General features: G+C 42.3%; 1 protein-coding gene across 4 annotated transcripts; it reads right to left on the bottom strand.

Annotated features, from left to right (window-relative positions):
* Window positions 1-158: 158 nt before the first annotated feature.
* On the bottom strand, window positions 159-21,223 carry LOC131134449 (clathrin heavy chain 1-like). Of its 4 annotated transcripts, XM_078792852.1 has the most exons (34): window positions 20,859-21,223; window positions 17,521-17,728; window positions 14,779-15,047; window positions 14,388-14,549; window positions 14,184-14,297; window positions 13,921-14,094; window positions 13,371-13,568; window positions 13,083-13,283; window positions 12,826-12,978; window positions 12,576-12,698; window positions 12,321-12,458; window positions 12,084-12,248; window positions 11,813-11,993; window positions 11,566-11,729; window positions 11,358-11,483; window positions 11,138-11,280; window positions 10,837-11,071; window positions 10,647-10,769; window positions 10,391-10,536; window positions 10,116-10,299; window positions 9,837-10,029; window positions 9,593-9,750; window positions 9,323-9,487; window positions 9,141-9,248; window positions 8,896-9,063; window positions 8,624-8,773; window positions 8,420-8,551; window positions 8,207-8,317; window positions 7,918-8,088; window positions 7,611-7,832; window positions 4,742-4,762; window positions 2,601-2,638; window positions 2,412-2,487; window positions 159-1,689 (listed from the first exon to the last, which is right to left on the bottom strand). In XM_078792852.1, exons 1-33 carry the CDS (start codon window positions 20,898-20,900, stop codon window positions 2,457-2,459), a joined length of 4,917 nt encoding a protein of 1,638 aa, XP_078648978.1. In that variant the 5' UTR covers window positions 20,901-21,223; the 3' UTR covers window positions 159-1,689; window positions 2,412-2,456. The 4 variants fall into 4 exon arrangements, with proteins under 4 accessions (XP_078648978.1, XP_057935724.1, XP_057935725.1 ...); XM_058079741.2 differs by lacking the exon at window positions 2,601-2,638; XM_058079742.2 differs by lacking the exons at window positions 2,601-2,638; window positions 4,742-4,762 and having other exon boundaries at window positions 20,859-21,222.
* Between the last annotated feature and the right edge of the window lie 704 nt (window positions 21,224-21,927).

Genomic DNA, 21,927 nt, shown 5'->3' with positions numbered 1-21,927 from the left:
GGTGTTTTGAGGCTACCATGGTGCTACTCTTCAGAGATTAAATAAATAGATGGCTGACTTTGAATGCACTGCCCCGATGTCCAATTAATCGTGTCTGCATGCCAATTCATGTTCATTTACAGACAAACACTTACACACAAGCAGGGTCTCAACAGTCGTTTACATGTTTACAATTTTTAGGTTTTATTTAGGCTAGTACTTCCCTTTCAGTTAGGTCATATTATTCTACTTTTATTGATGACAGAGCCCCCGTAATGTATTTATTCATATGCATAACAACAAAAAGGAACTAAACATATGGAAGGGGTCGGGTGACACTATACACACACGCACGCACACACACACGCGCATACACACAGTCGTTTAAGTATGTAAGGAAGTACATCAAGGTAAATATGGACTCTTACTTCACACCATCCTTGACAAATTCTTGGGAGGAGGAAACAAGAGGAGAGCAGGTTGGTGTGTGTACATGGAGGGGTGGGGTTGTGTCACCATCTATATTGTTTCATGTTCATAGTCTGTACACACAAAAAGAAAAAAAAATGCAGACCTCAGCACAGGGAGGGTTAATACACACGTGATACATTTAGTCTCGGTGGTCCCACCCTTTCTTTTTGCACATACACAGATACAGTCTCACACAAGCACTGTACACGGCACAAGAGGTCATCTAAATACACGCAGGTGGAGGAGCCGACATCTAGCAGGGACCAGAGGGGTGGGGGGTTAAATTCTTATTTGGACCAGCATCATCAGGTCACTCTCACACACACACACACACACACACACACACACACTCATAAGGTGACATACAGTTAGCTGCACAAGTATTTGTAGAATGACTTTTCTTGATTTTGCCATCATGGATTAATAATATTCCAAAATTATTGTGGTGTAGAAAGGCAAAAAAAAAAATTATTGTCTAAATACTTGTGAATCTGCCTGTATGCATTTAAAACGTCATAAAGCTACACACCTGTGCAGAATATACTATCATTACTGTACTTGCTAGGGATAGCCATTCACATGGCCATATACTATTATGTTCAAATATTATATGTAACCCTTTGTTTTTTTCTCTCTCTTTAGCCTCAAAATATACAACGTCATGAAATGCATGGTATTGGACAAACGAGACAAGGTTAAAGAGGCTTATGTGTCGGGACATACATAAAAGCTTCTCTCTTCTCACATGAGTGCAAAAATCCAATGCTCCTCCACCTGCTTTGCTCAGCTTTAGCAAGTCCACTTCCAATGAGTAATCAACATAACGACATGTAAAAAAAAAACGCATACAAATAAGGAGTCATAAATATGGAATGTGGGGGAAACACGACAAACAATGTGGTCCAATTTCTTATCAGACAATACAAATAAAAGTCCTCCTTCATTGCTTGTAAATGTTTTCTTTGTCAACAGGACAAGACAATCAAATAAATAAAAAGGTAAAAGTGGGCTTGCTTGTGGCCTGTTGAGCGTAGAGGACCATGAGAGGCTAGAGAAGAACACAAAGTTGGACAGATAGGAACAGAGCGAGGGGTAAAGGTTGGGATCTTCACATGCCGTATCCAAAGTTGGTCTGTGGCGGCTGGCCGTAGCCTGGTGCTGCTGTGTAGCCATAGCCGTAGGCCTGCTGGGGGGGCACGGCCACGTTGGACCCCGCTGTGAGCATGAGCTGCGGTGTGCCTACAACAGTGCACAAACATGTCAGTCCCTTAAATGTCCTCACAAATGGCAGATTCACGTAAATTGCTGTAAAATTACAAAAAAAAGTCAAAACATTCGAGGTCCTCGAATGTAACTTTTATTCAAAACTGCTGTAAAATATTATTATTATATATTATCATAGCCATCCCTCATTTATCGTAGTTAATTGGTTACAGACCCAACTGTGGACATTAAACAAAACACCTACAGCCACCTTAAGAGATGGCTGCCGTGAGCATAGCAAGCTACTGAGCTGACTGGTTAGCCTCTTCAAATGCCAGCCATCCATCCATTTTCCTCCGCTTATCTGGGTCCGGGTTGCGGGGGCAGCAGTCTCAGTAGGGAGGGCCACTTCAAATGACTTATTCTAAACTACGTAAGAGTTTCAGAATGAATGGGGAAGAAGGAGAAAGTAACCAAAAACTGACCACTTCCACACAGAATGGGAGGAGTACCTCTTTTCACTCAATCATGTACACATGTCACGGGCAAGACTGCGCGTGTTGCAAGATTAAATGTACATTGGCCGACCGTTGCCGTGGATGTGCGGCTGCTGCCGCACCAAGTTGAAGTGTGCCGCTGAAGTGTGCCGCTGTGTTACATATTATTCGATACACTTGCGTACTGAACCGTGACCCCTGTGTCGACTGGTGTTGCACACAAGAACAGTGACACTTCAGAGGACATAACTGTTTTCTTACCATAAACAATTGGTTGAGATTCTGTGGCCTGCTCCTCCTGTTTCCTTAGGGACTCTGAGGCTTCCAGTTTGTCCACCTATGGAAAAGAACAGCAGTTTGCATGTAAGAATTCTCTTTGAAAGTCTTGCTTTGGTGGAGGCTTCTTTTTTTTTTTTTTTTTAAAGACGCAACGTTTGTAAAAAAACTGACCTCTGGGTTATTTCCCTGGCTGAAGGGTGGGACCATTCCTGACAGGCGAAGGAGATGAGTACCATCCACATTTAAATGCAAACGGGCTGCAGGATGTCCTCCGTTAAGTAGCTAAACAACTACAGCTCTAAAAGGCAGCTACTGTACTAATTAGTTTAACATTATGGGGATAAACAGTCTAATGTGGAGGATTAAGACGGGGAGATACAAACACAGATCTACGTGGCAATAATGGTCCCACCCATCCAGCCACCCCAATTATCTACTGTAACATTTCTGGAAACGGTATGTAGAGAACCAACCTGTCACCAGTACAGACGACTTCTGTCTCTTACAATTTGATCTCAGCATTACAACCAAGCATTTCATTATGGCTGTATTTATTTAAATACCAGCTGAGTTATGGATACTGACTCTGGGAAGTAGCAGCATAGTCCAAAATCAGCCAGCAAAACCAGTTTGCAGTTGGAAGACTGATGAAGTGCGGGATATGTGTACGCTGCCCCTGTCCTGGTATTGGGTTCAGTTCTCTACATACACTGGTTCACTCATGTCAAGTCAATCTAGGTGCGATAGCTATTGCAATTTTTTGTTTGTTTGTTTGTTTTTTTTAGAAAGAAGGCTTGAGAGACATGCGGAAGCAGCATTTGTTTTGTTACGTTCCTCTTGACAAGTGCGTGAGAAGAGAGAAGAGAGAAGAGAAGCACAGTGCCATAGTGGAGTGAGAGTGGAAGAGGGGACAAACAGGATGCTCTTGTACAGCCACTTCAATGTTTCCAGAAGCAGGCACAGCCAAAGACAACGTCTCCTATAGCCTGGTGCTGATGATGCTATCACATGCGTGCTGATCCACATTCATGTCTAACTGAGCTACAGGTTATTTGACTATTGTGTTGGGGAGGATTCCTTTTGACAAATGTGTGCAACTGATGTTTGTTTTTAATGTTCTCTTGCAGCACAGGAATTAATGTAAGCATACAGTAGGAGAAATGACTTCAAACTCTACCTTAAGGAAATATTCTGAGTCAAAGAAACAGCATGGCAGGGAGCCAGGTGGGTAACAACTAGTTAAACTTTAGAATTCATCTAGAAGTCTGTGAGACTGCAAATATAGTACAGTAGTAATCCAGAGTGGCGCTCTCCATTCACATGAAAGAGGAACTGGAAGCCTTTTCTATTTGATGGCCAGCTGGAACATATTCAGATGCATCTCAATAAATGAGAAATTCCGCAGTTCAATTAAGACAAAGAGCAACTGAAGGCTCAGCAAGCTTTTGCAGTTCTTCCCCTTTACAATATTTGTGACATCTTTTTTGGACTAGTTTTCATATTTTATGAGATACAAATGTGGAGGTTTGTTAACTGTAAGCTATAATCATCATATTTAAGAAAAACATCCTTGAAATATTGCACTGTGTGTGTACTGAATCTATAGAATAAATGGGCTCCACTTCATGAAAGGAACTAGTGAAATAGGTTAACGTTATATTCTTCTTTTATGGTCATTTATTGAGATGTACTACATGAGCATGTTCCCATTCCATTTTGCTATAAATCCACTCATTATCAAAAGGTATAAACATCCTGATTTCTTATCCTCCATTGCTTGATATATAGATGGTGATTGGAAAGTAACTCCCCTGTTTATGACAATTTATGTATTGTCATTTTGTCCTTACATTTTTGTGTTTTTTTTATGTATGCCAATTTAATCTATTATTTTTCTGCATTCATTATTTAGTAGCCGTGGCCAGTGGTGCATTTACTCAACTGTAGTAAGTACCTAGCATGTATATGGGATTAGGCATTTATCAGTGGCAGGCCACTATGCCATTATGATGATGGCTTGAGTCCCACATAGATTAAATCCACTCAAAAAGATTTTTGTCCAACTCTTTCCCAGTGGACCCCGAGAGCAGGGGTGTGAAGAGCCCCACTCTGGCCTGTGGTGAAATAGTTACGTGATCTAGTGGAGATGCAAAGAGTTGTATACATGGAAAGCAGCATAGTGACAAAGTGGGAGAGGGGTCATGCAAGTTTTTGCTAGCTTTACCCCTCCCACTCCAAACTACTACTACTACTAGGAAAGGGAAAGGGCGGGGAGTCAGTAAGGACGATTAGGAAACTGATTCAACGTTCACCTTTTCCTCTATCGCATCAACCTGGAAAGGAAATTCAGAGAGGCAACTTAAGGAAAAAAAAAAGAATGTGGAATTGTCCCACAATAGAAACTGACAGTGAGAAAGGAGCAAACAGGGGACTTAACGTTGCCAGACAACACAAAAGCACAGAGGGATGCTGGCAATAACGCCACTTCTGATACAAATGCAGGCCTGAGGTTACTTTAGTGGCTAAAGATGTCAAATAAATAAATGGATAAGTGGATAAGGTGCCACTAATCTCACCAACTGCTCCTGTATGTATACATGTATGTATGTATACACAGTAGTGTCTTGGTTAACATTCATATGTTCCAGAAAAACATGTCAGTCTGCTGCAACCACAATTTGCAAAAATGTAAAAAAAACCATATCAAAACAAAATATCAACATTCAAAACAGAAAAAAACAAAAAAAAAACAACAACAGCTGGCGGCAGTGATGTCGCAGACGATGCTTTATGCCTGCTGATATGTGCTATTTTTGACTGCGGATGCCACCGAATGTACAATGAGACAGGCAGAAACAAAGTGTCACCCGCAATGCACCGCCGGGTGTTACGCAGGACGCAGTGTTATGGATGTGCAGGCAGTCAATGACTGAGCCCTGCCGTCACATTTACATACCACTGAAATGAAGACGAGCATCTGTTAAAGCTCTCTTGCAACAAGCACACAAAAGCTGTTGCTCTAAAATGGTACCCATGGCCCTCAATGCATTGCGCGATCATGTGCACGTATCACAGGATTTCGTCTTGTGCTTGATGGTGGAGTAAACAAACTGTTTGGTGAACGAAAGCCAAGGCAAAATTTTCACAAAAAAATTTGGTTGTTAACCAAAATACACACTAACCGGGGCAGGCGTTAACCAAGATACCACTGCATGTACAGTGAAGAAAATAAGTATTTGAACACCCTGCTATTTTGCTATTTCTCCCACTTAGAAATCATGGAGGGGTCTGAAATTTTCATCGTAGGTGCATGTCCACTGTGAGAGAGATAAACTAAAAAGAAAAATCCAGAAATCACAATGCATGATTTTTTAACAATTTATTTGTGTGATACAGCTGCAAATAAGTATTTGAACACCTGTGTATCATCTAGAATTCTGACCCTGAAAGACCTGTTAGTCTGCCCATTAGAAGTCCACCTGCACTCCATGTATCATCCTGAATCAGATGCACCTGTTTGAGGTCGTTAGCTGCATAAAGACACCTGTCCACCCCATACAATCAGTAAGACTTTAACTTGTAACATGGCGAAGACCAAAGAGCTGTCCAAAGACACCAGAGACAAAATTGTACACCTCCACAAGGCTGGAAAGGGCTACGGAGCAATTACCAAGCAGCTTGGTGAAAAAAGGTCCACTGTTGGAGCTATCATTAGAAAATGGAAGAAGCTAAACATGACGGTCAATCTCAATCGGAGTGGAGCCCCATGCAAGATATCACCTCGTGGGGTCTCAATGATTCTAAGAAAGGTGAGGAATCAGCCCAGAACTACACGACAGGACTTGGTCAATGACCTGAAAAGAGCTGGGACCACCGTTTCCAAGGTTACTGTAGGTAATACACTAAGACGTCATGATGTGAAATCATGCATGGCACGAAAGGTTCCCCTGCTTAAACCAGCACATGTCAAGGCCCGTCTTAAGTTTGCATATGACCATTTGGATGATACAGAGGAGTCATGGGAGAAAGTTTTATGGTCAGATGAGACCAAAATAGAACTTTTTGGTCATAATTCCAATAAGCGTGTTTGGAGGAAGAAGAATGAAGAGTACAATCCGAAGAACACCATCCCTACTGTGAAGCATGGGGGTGGTAGCATCATGCTTTGGGGGTGTTTTTCTGCACATGGGACAGGACGAGTGCACTGCATTAAAGAGAGGATGACTGGGGCCGTGTATTGTGAGATTTTGGGGAACAACCTCCTTCCCTCTGTCAGAGCATTGAAGATGGGTCGTGGCTGGGTCTTCCAACACGACAACGACCCGAAGCACACAGCCAGGAAAACCAAGGAGTGGCTCCGTAAGAAGCATATCAAGGTTCTAGCATGGCCCAGCCAGTCTCCAGACCTGAACCCAATCGAAAATCTTTGGAGGGAGCTCAAACTCCGTGTTTCTCAGCGACAGCCCAGAAACCTGACTGATCTAGAGAAGATCTGTGTGGAGGAGTGGGCCAAGATCCCTCCTGCAGTGTGTGCAAACCTGGTGAAAAACTACAGGAAACGTTTGACCTCTGTAATAGCAAACAAAGGCTACTGTACCAAATATTAACATTCATTTTCTCAGGTGTTCAAATACTTATTAGCAGCTGTATCACACAAATTGTTAAAAAATCATGCATTTTGATTTCTGGATTTTTCTTTTTAGTTTATCTCTCTCACAGTGGACATGCACCTACGATGAAAATTTCAGACCCCTCCATGATTTCTAAGTGGGAGAAATAGCAAAATAGCAGGGTGTTCAAATACTTATTTTCTTCACTGTATATATGCATGTGTATATTCAATTTACGTCAGATAAATATTGCGCTAAGCAAAAGCTGCTATTGATATCCTCTGGAGCACATTTGTATGGGAAAGTAGCTTGAGTGGAATTGAAAAAAGGAAATTACCAGTAATGGCACATAAAAGAAGGTGAGCATGAAGGGAGCAAGAATATGCACACCAACATGGCTGGTGCTACACTGCCTGATGTGAAATAGCATTTGGAAATCAAAAGTCTAGAAACAGCCACTGTTTTAAGTATCCTCCTTATTTTCATTCAGAAACTCTGAGAATAACTGTGCCTATTCCATGTCTTATACTCAATGTGTTGCCCTAACCCTCTTCATGTGTGAATAACTCACCTTACTAAGGTACTCTCGCATGACCTGGATGAAGTATGGCATTGAAAAGTCCATGATGTTGTGCCTCCAGGCGGTCTCCAGCACTACATCGGGCCGCAATAGGTCATAGCAGGTAAACAGGCAGGCCGCGAAACACTCCTTCTTGTCCTCCTCCAGGAACCAAGCAAGCAGCTCCTCTGCCAGTTCGATGTCTTTGGACTCAGATGCATACTGCATGGCGTCCTGCACAAGTGGACATCATAAACCGATGAATTAATTAGTTCTGCATGTTAATAGAGTCAACTGTGTTCATTTTTGATCACCGCACCTTGTAGAGCTTGTCCTTCTTGCAGAGTTCCACGCTCTGTTTCCAGCGGTTGTTGCCCTTGAAAAGGTATGCTGCAATCCTTCTGAACTCGATCAAGTCATGCTTCTCCAGGCCTTGGGCCAGCGAGATATTGTCAAAGTTGTCGTAAGCATCGATGGAAGTGCGCAATGCCTGTATGCCAGTAAACAATTGTAAGAAGAGGAGAAGGACCAGAAAAGGACTGCTGCACCTATTTCACTTCAACCAACCATTAAAACATTTAGTACAGAAAAAGTCATAAATATCATACTGCATAATCTTCCTCGACGATGAAGAGGTTGTTGAGAGCCTCATTGACAGACTTGTTGTTGTGATTCTGCACAGACCTTAGGTATGGTTTTACCAGCGGTACCTGCTTCACCTGTACAAAAAAACACAAATGAGATCATTAAGACTACACTGAAATCAGTGTAGAATGTGGAATTGTGTCATGACAAAAGCAATGCCAAGTTAACGCCCTGACCTTGCTGAAGAAGTTAACAGCGCGTGTGTGGTCCAGTCGTGGTGAGAGAACGATGAGCAGGTCATTCAATAACAAGGGCTTGAACTCCAGATAAAAATGGATGGCTTTGTAGTACAGCTCCACATTTGCCACCTAGAGTCAAGAGCAAAGATGTCATACAATAAGCAATACTAGTTGTCATTCGAACACACTACCAATCCTCACCTTGGTGACAATGTCTTTGAACTGTCCCTCTTTCCAGGCATCAGCAGGATGGTTCATCATGGTGATGATGGCGTTGTCATATTCCTCATACTTATCGTAGAGGAAGACCAGCTCTGCCCAGAGGTGTGCCTGCTCGGCTGCCCTAAGAACCTGATACACGTTGTCCATGTTTGACTGTGCTGACAGCATTTCATTATGGCCAACATGGTTCTCAAAGTGATACAGGCAAATGCTTTGACTGTTGCTTTCTAGTGATGTCACACGGGGTTTACCTTTGGAATGTTAACTCGGGACCAGAAGAGCTCCAGGTGCTCTCTCATCTTCTGGGGTTTGAATTTAGAGTAGAGGATTGCCAGCTCTGTGAACATGCCCATGTGAGCTCGCTCCAGTCCCAAAGCGGCCTCCAGCATGGTGATTAGCTCCTCAAAGTAGCCACGGTCCTACAGAAATATACACGTTAAGCTCATTCAAATTTACAATGCGCCTCTAGTGAAAAGCATTTTGACATGCTTTGTACCTGGTAATAGTTGATGAGTTCCTCCAGCTCATCCGCATGTACAACAATATGCAGGCCGCACATTTGGGAGAGTCTGAACTCTTTCCCATCGACGCACGCAAAGCAGACCTGCGAGAGCGCAATGTAGAGCATGTGGACATTTGCTTTTTCATTGTAACGACAGGAGAGTAAGGATTTCTTACTTCCTTCCAGGTACGTGTGCTGTTGGCCTTGCGAGCGCCGTCCACAGCTGCCTGGTACTCTCCAAGGTGCACAAGAGTAGAGGCCAGGCGGCCAAAATTGGACACATTGTTGTAAAGCAGCTTGGCTGCTTCATACATCTTGTCGTCGTAGCACCTGTCACCCACCTGAAGCGTAGGAAAAAGGTAAGTAAATTAAAAAAAAAAAAAAAGAGTAAAAGTCCAGACACTGTGAATATGGGGTCGGTGTCTGAGATGCTTGACAGAACCTACTTGCTGGATGTGAGCATTATTGGGTCCATTGATGAACTCTTCCAGCTCGGCAAGGCGGTTGGTCTTAGCCAGAGCAAAGATTAGCTCAGTTTCAACGTAGGACTCGCGGGCCTTCTTGCGGGCCATCTGCAGAAACTTCACAAGGTCCTCCCAGTTGCCTACACGCAGCACAACATCAATTGTGATTGGCCAAAAAAGCTTGACTGGGGCGAGCAACAAATATTTTGGGTGGAGATGCTCTCACCACTCACGGCTGCAGCTTGTCCCACCTCCATGTAAGCAGAGGGGTCGTCGGCTTTGATGTAGGAGTCAATAGCTTCTTTGACCAGGCCCTTCTGGAGCTGGGCCTTTGCCAGCTGACTCCACACTGGGGGCTCATTGCAGCGCTCTGCAAACTCATAGGCTCTGTCCAGGTTGCCAATGTGCTCAATCAGAACCTGAATAAAATGAACAAACTCTTTAAGCAAAACACTAAAATAATCAATACATTACACTTAATCAGTACAATGTAAATATCTGTTACCTGCACAGCAGAGGTGTTGACATCAAATTTCCTAAAAATAGCAAAGGCCTCCTCAAACAGCTCATTGCTAATTGCAATGTTGGCAATATCTGGGGCGTCGTAGTTGTCCAGACGGTTAATATACTCCATGACACGGGTCCGATCGGCTTTGATCGCTGTCAGGATGAGCAGGTTCTGAAGGTTTCTGAAAATAGACAGCACCAACAAGCTCTCAGCGAGGACAATGTTATAAGCCTGGTAGACTATAATTCCACAATAGCATATCGTTATCATACCTATGTTCACTGAAGACAGAGTTATCTAAGACAATCTTCTCCAAAAGCTCGATGAGCTCATTCGGAAGGTCAGCAGTCATGAAAGCCTTGACTGTGACAGATACCTCCTCAGGATCCTGTGTCTCCGTCAGGGCTGTCTGGACAACCTGCAGTACCGTAGGACATTGAGCTTGATGCACAACTTCACAATTTTTATGTAAAAAAAGATTAGAAGGACGTGACACTCAGTAACACAAGTGATAGAAAGATGTAAGACCTGGTCTATGAGTGGTCTTCTGTAGTTGTTAGTCTCCAGCAGCACACTAGCCCACAGCTCAGGGTTCTTCCGACGCACCAGGTAGCGTGACAGACTCTTAAACAGCGAGTTTTCATTGCACACCTGAAAAAAAAAATCATGTTATCTAACTTACAGGTCCAGTGGATAAGACACAACAAACACAACTCACATTAATCAATTCCTGATCACACTGTCCTCTTTCATACGCGACACAGGCCAGGTGGGGATCTCTCTTCTCACAGTACTTGCCCACCACACGGCTGTCGTAAAAGGGGTTCTCCCTCAAAAAACGCTCAGGGTTGTTGTTGCTGTCTATGTAGATCTTGGCCAAGGCATTGTGGGTGGCAGGCTCTTCACAGCCTTCATGAATACGGGCCTCCAACCAAGGAAGTAGAAGCTTCAGTCTGTTGAGAATCAAACATTTGGTCATTTGGTGAGGAATGACACTCATTTTGCTTCATTACGCTTACCGATTCCTCTTCTCCACTTCAGCAACTAACTCATCTGTGGAGAATTGCCCTCTCACAACCATGATCAGGTTCTTGATCACGTCCTCGGCACAATCAACATCCAGCAAGCCTCCAATGACCACCGGCAGACGACTTGGGTTTACCTGCAGCCAATCAAAAATGCTTACTGACTGAAAAAAGGGTAAAAAGTGATTTATGAGCTCAGCAAGCAGTAGCGTACCTTCTGCACATAGATCTCAATGTATTTCTGCAGACTGTTGCGATACAAGTACAGGACCAGATCATGGACAAAATCAAAGCGGTCACAAACGATGATCAATGGCAGCTGATCAGTCAACTTGGCTTCCTAGAGAAAAATATACAGTCTATTTAATGAATATAAGAAAAGGTTGAATGTCCTGAGTGTGGAGTTTGCAAGCTTTAAAGACCTTGAGGAAATTCTTCACGCGCTCGGGGTCGTAACAGTTACTTTCTCTGCAGATCCTTTCCACCTCTTTGATTTGGCCCGTCTTGCAAGCAGCCTGAATGTATTTGAAGTGAACCTCTGGGTCCTGGCTGAAGTTCACAATGGAACCCAAAAAGTAGAACAAACCTGAAAGACAGAAAAAGCGTGACAGAAAAAAAAAAAAAAGATGTAACTCTGTTTGCTCTCTGTGAGCCACTCTCGACATTCACCTTCAAAGCTTTTGAACGACTCAAAGAGTTCAGTGAGGGACTGAGTGGTGAGCTGCTCATGGTACTTGGAGGCAACCTGAACACAAATCTGCAGGTTCTGGCGGATGTTAGCTGACAACATGGCCCGAAGACACTCCAAAGAGTCCTCGACTGACAAGGAGCCAAAGAAATTGACTAGCCACTGCAAAGACACACACAAATCACAGACACTTAATATTCTGTTGAACATTAGATCACTAGCATTTTCATCACTTTTAAGACGTTAGTGTACCTCTGGGTTGAGGAGGTGTGTGTGGACCACAGCTCGCTTAATGTCGTAAAGATCAGTGTAATGCTCTAGCGCCCTCTGCAGGAGACCAGCCTTCTCACACAGCTGCGCCACGTGTGCACGGTCATAATGAGTGAACATCTGATTTCCCAGAATGGCATCTGCAACCTGCAAGAAACAAGGCATCCTGATAATTGTAAAAATTCTGGCACGTTTTGTTATCATGTATCCATGATTTACCTGTGGTGCATGGACCAAATTCATTTCCAGTAGACGTGTCTGCAGCGGTCCTTCCATTGGTCGGTTGTTCTTCAGGGCATCTAGTAGGAAGGATGTGCATTGCTGGATCAGGTTGTACTCCATGAAGACATCTACAATCTATTCACAAAAAAGAAACAAATCATCAGTTCACAAAAAGCGCAAAAAATATGTGCTTTTTTTAATCTACTAAAATCTACTAAAAGTTATATTGTGTACACATGATTTGGTTTTAACCTGTGTGATGTCGGCAAGAGGCTCTTCATCCTGCACAAGCATTTGGGAGAACTGAAGACCTTGTTCTGGGCTGATCCGCATGACATTTCTTAACAGGAAAATCCAGTCTGGAGTGTAGCCCACCTATTGAGGAAATGTAAATTGTTACTTTATACCGCTCAGGTCATAACTTGTGCTTGTAGTGTTGAAATCGGCCTTAAAGTTTATATTAAAATAATATGATAGAACATAAAATCACACATAAGCAAACCTTCTTGGCATAAAGTACAATCTTCTGGAACTGTCCAGTTTCTGCAAAGCACTGGATGACTTTGTTGGGGACATTGGCTCTCAGGTAGACACTGAGGGCAAGTGTGGGATCCACCGACTTCACCAGGTCTCCAAGCTCCTCCGAGCACTCCAGCTGTAAACAAAGCAGGAGCGATAAATCAGTCTAGAAAGCGTCTAAAGCCTTCATTCGGGTAGACAAAAGACTGCCTGCTATAAAACCCCCCATTGAGCACTGACCTTGTCCTCTTTCAGCCATTTCTCTAGCAGCTGTTTGCGGCCCTGCTGCAGGACCGGCCTGCACAGCTCCAGAGACTCAAACTTATTTAGCTGTCCTTGATCCAGTAAGATGCCAAAGTACTGAAGCAACGGTGACCGCTGGCCCGGTTGAGCAGGAACGCTCTGAAAGCGACGGATGGTGTCTGGTGTTCGCAATATACCCTGGAGGACGACAGATGGGTGGGTGACTACTAGTAATTACGTCGCAGTGGGATGTTCAAATTAAAATGCAGGGGGTAAAAAGGATACCTTAGGTGCATTTGCTGCCACTTTGGCAGCGTCAGAGTAATTCCCTGCAGCAAAGAGGGTGTTAAATTTGCGGGCAAACAGCTCCTCCGCACCGGCAAGGTTATTGCGGACAGCCATGCGTAGGGCCAGGTCTGGGTTCTGGAGCACATTGGTGATGTAGGGAATAATGTTCTCCTCCTCCACACACACCGACAACACCTGAAACATATTTTGCACTTTTTAAATTGCATAGTTTAATTCCGAATAACTTCATGCAGACAAATGTCACATTCCTCCTTTTGCACCACAGGTAATTGCGTGCTGCTACATTATATGTGTGCAAGACACTAAGCTTTGAACGGCAGAAGTGCAGGTGAGTGCCAAGAGCAATAACAGGATTAGACACTGACTGCTTGGCCAAGTTGAGCTCTCCTGGCATGCCCCCCCTCACACCAAAGGTGCTGCTACAGCCTGATACATTTGCACATGTAGTGTGTTACTTTTTCAACATACACAACATGCAAAAGGCAGAAGGACAGGAGATAAGCACTCCCACTTGACTGCCCAGTACCTGTCCTTTCCTGTTGACGCCAATGATGCCAGCAGTTGGCTCATGGGGTGCAGTGACAAAAATGGTCTCCCCACTGATCCTGTTCATGTAGATGCAGGTGCCGGTTTCCAAGTCATACAGGTGGATGTAGCCATATTTGGTGATGAGAAAGACTACATCCTGCTTGGAGCTGATCTAAACATAGAGGAAGAGAATAACATTGGAAATTGGGCAATACACTGTAAGCTTAAAAACACAAATATTTTATATCAAATATTTTGTACCTGCATGGCAACAGGGAAGTCATTCTGGGCTTCTGGAGGAAAAAATACATCTACAGCTTTCTTTGGAAATGGCTGGTTCCCAGTTGGTGGGGTGCCAACTTCGATTATGTGCAGCTAGCAAAGCAAAAACGTTCAATTTTAAATGCAAAAATCAATTCTGTTTTTATTGCAAGCGTGAGTCAGACCAACTGCGCCCAGTCTTACTTTTCCGCCTGCCTGTCCTCGCACGGCAAAGCAGAACAGAGTAGACTCCTCTGTGTTGTCCTCCATCTTGAATTGTGCAAATCCAGCAGCGTGACCTTCGATGGGCTGGGAAACCTTCCTGTCCACTGAGTACAACTGCATTGCTCCAACAACACGGTTTTGCTGAAAAATAAGTCAATATCTCAGGTGTATAAATAAACTTAACTACTGTACTATTAGAGGTATATACAGTAAGTGGACTTTCTGCAGTGGTATGCGGTTAGTTGTGGTTAGCACTGGTAAGCTCAGTGAATTTGCTTGAAATTATAAAATAAAAACTATAAATGATAATGTACTCCATCAGACAGCTGCAAAAACAATTTCTGATGAATTGCTTGTTGATAGTTGGTACCTGTGCTGAAATGCCAATGAGCAGCAACCACTTCTGTTTGGCGTCGGTGCGGTAGTTGATAATCTGACAGCCCGCCAGGCTGGAGTGTCGGTCGAAGACTTTAATCGGCTGGGAGTCGCCCTCCATGCTCCAGTGGTAGACTGCGTTATCTGTGACCAGGGCGACTGTGTTGAGGGAGATCCACTTCCAGAAGGTCACGTCGTCTGTCATTGTGTGAGCCTTCATCTTGCTCTTCATCTCGATGTTGAAGATCTGCAGGGTCTTGGCCGCTGGAAATAGTCAATGTCAAGGTTAACTTGATGTAATAAAAGGCTTGCAAAGATTTTAAAACAACAACATGGAGTCATCTAAACTACCACACATCACCCACAGCAGACATTAAGGGAAAGGGGGGTAACAAATCATACCATTAGGGCATAGCAAATTTCAGTAGCGAGAGTGGGCATTGAGGGTTCGCTTTAAGTGACACTAAAGCACCATACAACAAGCCAGTATCAAAAACAAGAGGCAAGACCAACAAAAGGGCAACCACAGTGTGGTACATCTGCATTCAGTGCAATGACACGTTCGGATTGTTGGCTGAATATGCAAACCCCTAGTAGAGTGTGGACAAAGACTCCAATTTGTGACTTTAAGAGACTTGGACTGTGTTCTGACTAACAAAACACTGCACACTCAGCTCAAAATAGAGTTCATCCTATACCAGTGACTTAAAGTGTTTCCGGACTGGCCTAGTTCCAGGTACAGGGCTATGCTTTTTGGGTTTCTCTGCAGTTAACATATGTGGAATCCTTCAAGTATATATTTTGTTATCGTAGCTATTGTTAGACAATACTACAATATTAAAATTGGCCAATCACATGGAAGCCGCTCAGTGCAATTTGGATAGCAGTTAGATATTGTCAAAGCATCAGCAGTTTTATTTCCAATGTGTAAAACGCCATACAGAGAAAAACATGAAGCCCTGTGCCTATCAAATTAGAAAAATGACACAAATGACAATGTCGTGCTAAAATGACAGATGTTGAATTTTGGGTTGGGTCTGAATGCAGATTTGCAAAAAGGAGACTACAAAGCACACAGACAGATGTCATAATGGGAAGGTTGCTGGACAAATCACTCACAACATTTTTCCCCTTATAGAAAAGTCAGAAAGGGTAAATATATTTAGTATTATCCAAACTCATACGACCAAATCATCAGTGATTTAGAATGACTCATTAAACCAGCATCCTGGCTCAACATTTCAGTGGTTCGATCGAATGAGGATGTAGCGTTCTATTTATTGTGTTGAAGCTACACAAATGTGAAAATGAAAGGATTCGAACAGAGTACTGTGGTACCTCGGTTTTCATTAGTTACCCTTCTAAAAGGTCAGTCGAAAACCAAAGCAATTTTCCTCATAATAACTCATGTAAATCCAATTTGTTTATACGCCCAAAATATTAACTTTTACTGTGACTAATTAGAATTTTACAAGAAGAAAACAATGAAAAACCAACTAAACATGTACCCCTTTTGCAACATAAGCGTCCTGGATTTTTCCTTGCCAGGATGAAAAATATTGTTCATGTGGACTTCCCATAGAGCCCAGCCATGCTGGCCCTTGCAGCTGCCTTTGGCCCCATGGTAGGTTATTTAGCAGTCGCCCTCAATAAAAATGTTTGGTGGCAGAGTCAGCAACACCTGGGCTGCTTTGTTTGGGCATTCGATTCTGCGGAATGCTATTGTACAGGGCAACACGCGTAATGTGCAATTACAGAAAGGGTTTACAAAAATGAGGCAAAATTTTGGTGGAATTTTTTTGTTTGAAAACTGAATCATACAAAGACATGCCGGCGAATATTCTCATTTATCCAGTTCAATGTATTCTCAGGGCGCTGAATTGATCGGAACTGGACTGCTCAAGTTGTCTTAGAAGACATTTGGCCGAGCACCCTTCATCAGTACATGCTCAATGGAACAGGGTGTGACAAATACTAATCTGCCTTGGTATGACAGCCCTAGTCTGTGGAGATGGTGAAAACCAGGGCGTTTGAAAACCGAGGTTTGACTGTACTTTATCCAGCAAAAGATGTTTTGCTGAGCCAGGAATGTCAACTCTTATTTTTTTCAGGTTTATATTTTTGGCTCAAATGACTTGTTCAGGTACCATCTATGACGCAAAATCTATAATTCACTCTATTATTATTATTATCTCATTGAAATAGTATTGTTTTTTAACATAGTTTTTTTTTTTTTACTCATTTTAACATTTCAGCATAAAAGTCATTTCAGCAGCATTTTATGCTGTCAGGCTTGCTCAAGCATCCATTAAAACTAGCGTCAGTACAGTGCAGTTGTGTCAAGACAGTGCATACAGGAATACACTGACAACTCATGATATGTTAAAATTCAACTCACCGTCTGCAAACATAAGAAAGCATTAAGAAACAAAAAAGAGCAAAAAACAAGCATCTATGACAGCATGACATTTTCACTTGCTCTCAGTATTATCGTATCTGTAACTGACATTTATTACACTGGATTTCAGAAACAGGCTAGGTTACATGTCTTGACAAACAAATGAGGTGGACTATTGTGAACAACAAAAATGAAAAAGCAGACTTAACAATTTGACATTTTACACAGATGACCTGCGTGTGCAAGAAAAGTTTTTGATTTTTTTCAGTTTGCATTTTAAGGCAATTGTTGCACCACTACCTCAAAAAATGATCCAGCTGAACGTGTGCATGGACTTACCTTTAAGGGCAATGACTTTGCTGGCAGGGTTCATGATGGCGCTGTCTGCAGAGATGGGCCTACGAATGGGGTTGTTGGGATCGGCCATGTCAATAATGACAACCTGGGCCTGCTCACCCACCTTCTCTCTTATGCAGATAAACTTGTCAGACTCCATGGTCAGAGTGCTGAATCCAATATTGGCTGGGTTGATACCCAGGTTCTGGAGCTGAAATAAGAAATACATTACATTACACATAAGCTTTTAACTCTGCTTCTTCAACACCTCATACACACCGAGGTTGCCAGAGAATAAGACGATGGATCGGGATTGCCGACCTGATGACTTTATCGCTATTGTGGCAAGCTTAAGTGGCACAAGAATCAGTCAGAGGCAAGCTTAGTCCTACTCTTTTTGAACATGGTGAATTATTTTAAGTGCAAGCTCTGACATGTTGAATTATTAAGATGTTGTGGTTAGGGATGCAACACATAACTTTTTCACTGCCAATCAGATGACATTGCAGCCTTGCATGTTGTCCAATACAATATCAATCCGATATCAGCACAAATCATATACTTTTATTAGTGATTGTGATATTTCTTTAACAAAAAAAATAATCAGTAGGTATGAGGAAAAACTGACCCGTTTACCTCTTTAAGCATCTGGGGTAGAGTTTTATTCACAGTGAAGTGGCGGCTAGGTATAATATAGCAAGGTTCAAGGCACCCAATTCAGCGTTTAACCCGACTTTACTTACCACCTACAAAATCTTCTCTGTTGTAGCTAATGGCGTCCAATGGGAGTTTCCTGTGTAACTGATGACGAGTTTGGCCATATTAGACCTGCCTGGGTCTGTGCATGGCAAGTGTTACACTCAGCCGCAATGTCTTTTTGGATACACATGGCTGACATCGCTCCGGACGTTCCGGATGTGTGGAGGACAGGAAGTCATGGTTTAAAGCAGAGTTTGAGGTCCTGTCCAGATGGGAATGTTCTTGGGATTGAACACTAAGTGAAAACAACGTAATACACACAGAACCATAACCATAGAAGAATGGATGTCTGTCCCCGTCAGCTTAATTTAGGCAAAAAGCATGTACAATTTGCTTAAATGAGCTGTGATAAAGTGAAGCCACAAAATGTGAACTGTTATGTGGTCAAGAATGTCTGTATCACGATTTAAATGAGGAATTCACAATTTGTCATATAAATTGGACATATGCATTTGCAATGCACAAAATCACCACAGATTATCCAATCTCCAAAGTAAAAGTTGTGTTAATAGTTGACATCCCGCTATTAGAGTATTTAGTTTAATACTTTCTGGTTTTGGAGACCGAGGTAACTAGTTCAGCCAAGCAGATGCTCACTTACTCTGGCAACCTAATTGTATCCTGTGGGGAAAGACTAGATTCACATTTTATGATTGGGCCACGCGGTTTTATTTGGAACGTGTTCTCATTTTGCATGAAATAAAGGCATTTTTACCCAAAACATATTCATTCGACATCAAATATCCTCATCAAATATCCTCCTACTGCGCTTTCACCACACTTGTGTACTGGAATGCATGAGGCCAGCCAGAAAATGCCTGACAGGATATAATTATCCACAATGCACATAATTCACATGCATGCATTTTGCAAAGGATACATCTCAAATGATTCTTCTTTTTCAACAATAATATTGCACCATCACTAAGAGTCAGAGAAGACAGATGCAATTTTTGGTCATACACCTACATAACGTGAAAGATATCCTAAAACTGCATCATACTGAGTTGATGTAGGACAGTGGGTGTCTGGTTAATATACAGACGTACAGCAGGGGTGTTAACGTTTTTCCACCTAGGCCACTTACTGAAAAAATGACAGGACCCAAAAGAGCGACACATTTACGAGATATTTTTTGCCGTTACCTGGAAGTCCTACTAATACTCCAGTGTACTCTCACATCCAAAGTCTCCTTAAAAAGAAGGAGTCTCATCCTATGTTTTCTTGATAAAGTATGGTTCCTTTTTCATATCATCGAGCCAGTAGTAGGAGTGCAGGCTGGAATTCTGGGTACCACTGAACGAAAATCACGTTGCCCACCCCCACTGATTGCTAATTTTAGTACTTAGCTATTTTTTGGTCCCTTTAAACGGCACCCCTGACCAATCCCACTGATTATAAATTTAAAAATGTATAATTAATCCCTGTGTTCGGTATCAGACAAATTCAGTCCTGGATGATCAGTATCGGAATCGGAGCAAAGTGCTTGTAAAATATCAAACTTTTTTTCCTAATATTTTGACATAATTCTTGTAAAATTACTAATGCTTTTTTTCCATGTTGTACACATTCTCTGTGTACAGTATCACGAGTTGGGCTGCACAATTTTAGATTTGAGCTTTAGATTCTCTTGAACAAAATCTTATTCAGCTTTAGAAACTTCCAATATCCAATTTCTGTCATTTTCCATGGGAGAATCAGTAAACTGTTAATGGGGGTAGAATAAATGAATATAAATAATGAACAGACCTATAAACTGCACATTACATTCATCCACTTATTAAATACAAGTCAATTAATGTGATCGGTTCCCCCTCCAGCTGATGAATGAACACAGAGCCAACTCACCCTGGCTAGCGTTTGTGATGCAGCTGGCAAAATGTTTGGAAAAGTTGTCGCTATTTAGATATTAGATGACGTTAATGTGAATGATTTTTCTCTGAAGCCAAACAAATATGAAAACATAGTACGATATGTGATGTAAGGCTACTGTATTGACGTTAATGTGAATGATTTTTCTCTGAAGCCAAACAAATATGAAAACATAGTACAGTATGTAATGTAAGGCTACTGTATGAGAGTCAGGCTGCAGCTCAAGTGCATCACTTGACTCATCCTCTGCCTCATCCTCACCAACGTCACAACAGCAACAATGGGACATGACATTTTGACATCTAAACGTCTCACCCATGTTTTCAATTTCACTCAAACACATATCAAGTCTCAATATTTAAAATATTTAAATAGGACTTTCGTGTGATTAAATTGATATGCCATTAGATGACGCGACTGCTAGCATCCCATCACGACACACTTGACACGACTGTACGGGTTCTTGCTGAAAATGCGTGTACGTTAAAATAATTAGCTGCAACAGTAAAATGTTTGAATGCAGTACGCTTGTTTCTTTGTCGTCAGATTTAACAGCGTGATACAAATGTGAACGTTTAGCCAGGAAGCTAGCTGATGCTAGACGGGGGAGGGGAGGTCATTCATTTGCTGCGGGTCTTGACGTTAGCTTGGCGAGTGAGCTGTCATTCAAGCGAGCAACTACATTTGAAAAATATCAAATGTTATAGTACCTGTAGGTGCTCCTGGAAGCGGATGGGCAGGATTTGGGACATGGTGTTTTCCTCGGGCTTCTCCAGCGTTGTGGAAATGTTAGCCGTTGTGCTAGCTAGCAGGGCAGCTAGCTACGACCTCCTCACGCTACGTGTAGGTCGGATCCAGTCCGTGGAAATATGAAAAAAATATGTAAAAATAAAATGGACGGCAAAATATACAAGATGTTAAGCGTGCCACCCAAGCGACGTGCCCGTAAAGATGCTCAATGCGATTGTTTTGGGTGTTTGCTTGCTGCACGGCATCGATGGATAGCAGCGGATGAGCTTCGGTGCAAAATCCGCAATGGCGGCGGAAACGGTTAGAGAAGACTTCCCAATCCGGAAGCATCGCGGCATCTCTGGAAGGACACTGGATCCACCTTCATTCATTCTGATATTACATATTTTACATTCAATACATATTTTGTCTTGTTTCTCTATAATGTACAAATCCCGTAATGATTGCATTTTGTACATTCGAGAACTCACGGCTTTAAACTAAACATGTGTAAAACATTACGTAATTTACCTGCTCATAAATACAACATACTTATTCACCTGATGTATCAACTTAACTAGCTGTGCATTTAGAATCCTCCCGCCCCCAAAAAACCCACAAATCTAATGTTCAGAGATCTAATGCAAATATGCTACTCCAGTAAAGACCAGTCTCCACTGAATTTCTGAGCTAAATGAGAAGAAATACTGTATGGGAAATGTAATTATGTGACTGGTTAGTAATGTTAGATATTTTCATTGAACTCAAGATCAAAAGGAATTTGTTACTGAAAATGTGGCCCAACTGGGAAAATGGTAATTTCTGGAAAATCTAGTCCAAATGTCTCGAATGTTTTGATGCTGGGAAAGTTTGAATAAGTAGAGAAATGTGGTAATTTATTAGCTGGAAAAGGTAGATCAGATGAGCGTTTTGCTACAAAGAGTGCAACTGCAATTTTTCTCAAGTTCAGGTTGAATTGGTTGAGATATGCAAGACATGGAACCTTTGTCAATTCGATTGGAATTTTGTCACGAAACATGTAGAATTGTT

The sequence above is a fragment of the Doryrhamphus excisus genome, linkage group LG8, assembly GCF_037039965.1.
Source record: "Doryrhamphus excisus strain RoL-2023G ecotype Guam linkage group LG8, RoL_Dexc_Guam_v1.1, whole genome shotgun sequence".
Lineage (NCBI taxonomy): Eukaryota > Metazoa > Chordata > Actinopteri > Syngnathiformes > Syngnathidae > Doryrhamphus > Doryrhamphus excisus.
The sequence above is the reverse complement of the archived record's forward strand: the minus strand, read 5'-3'. Positions and strand labels throughout refer to the sequence as shown.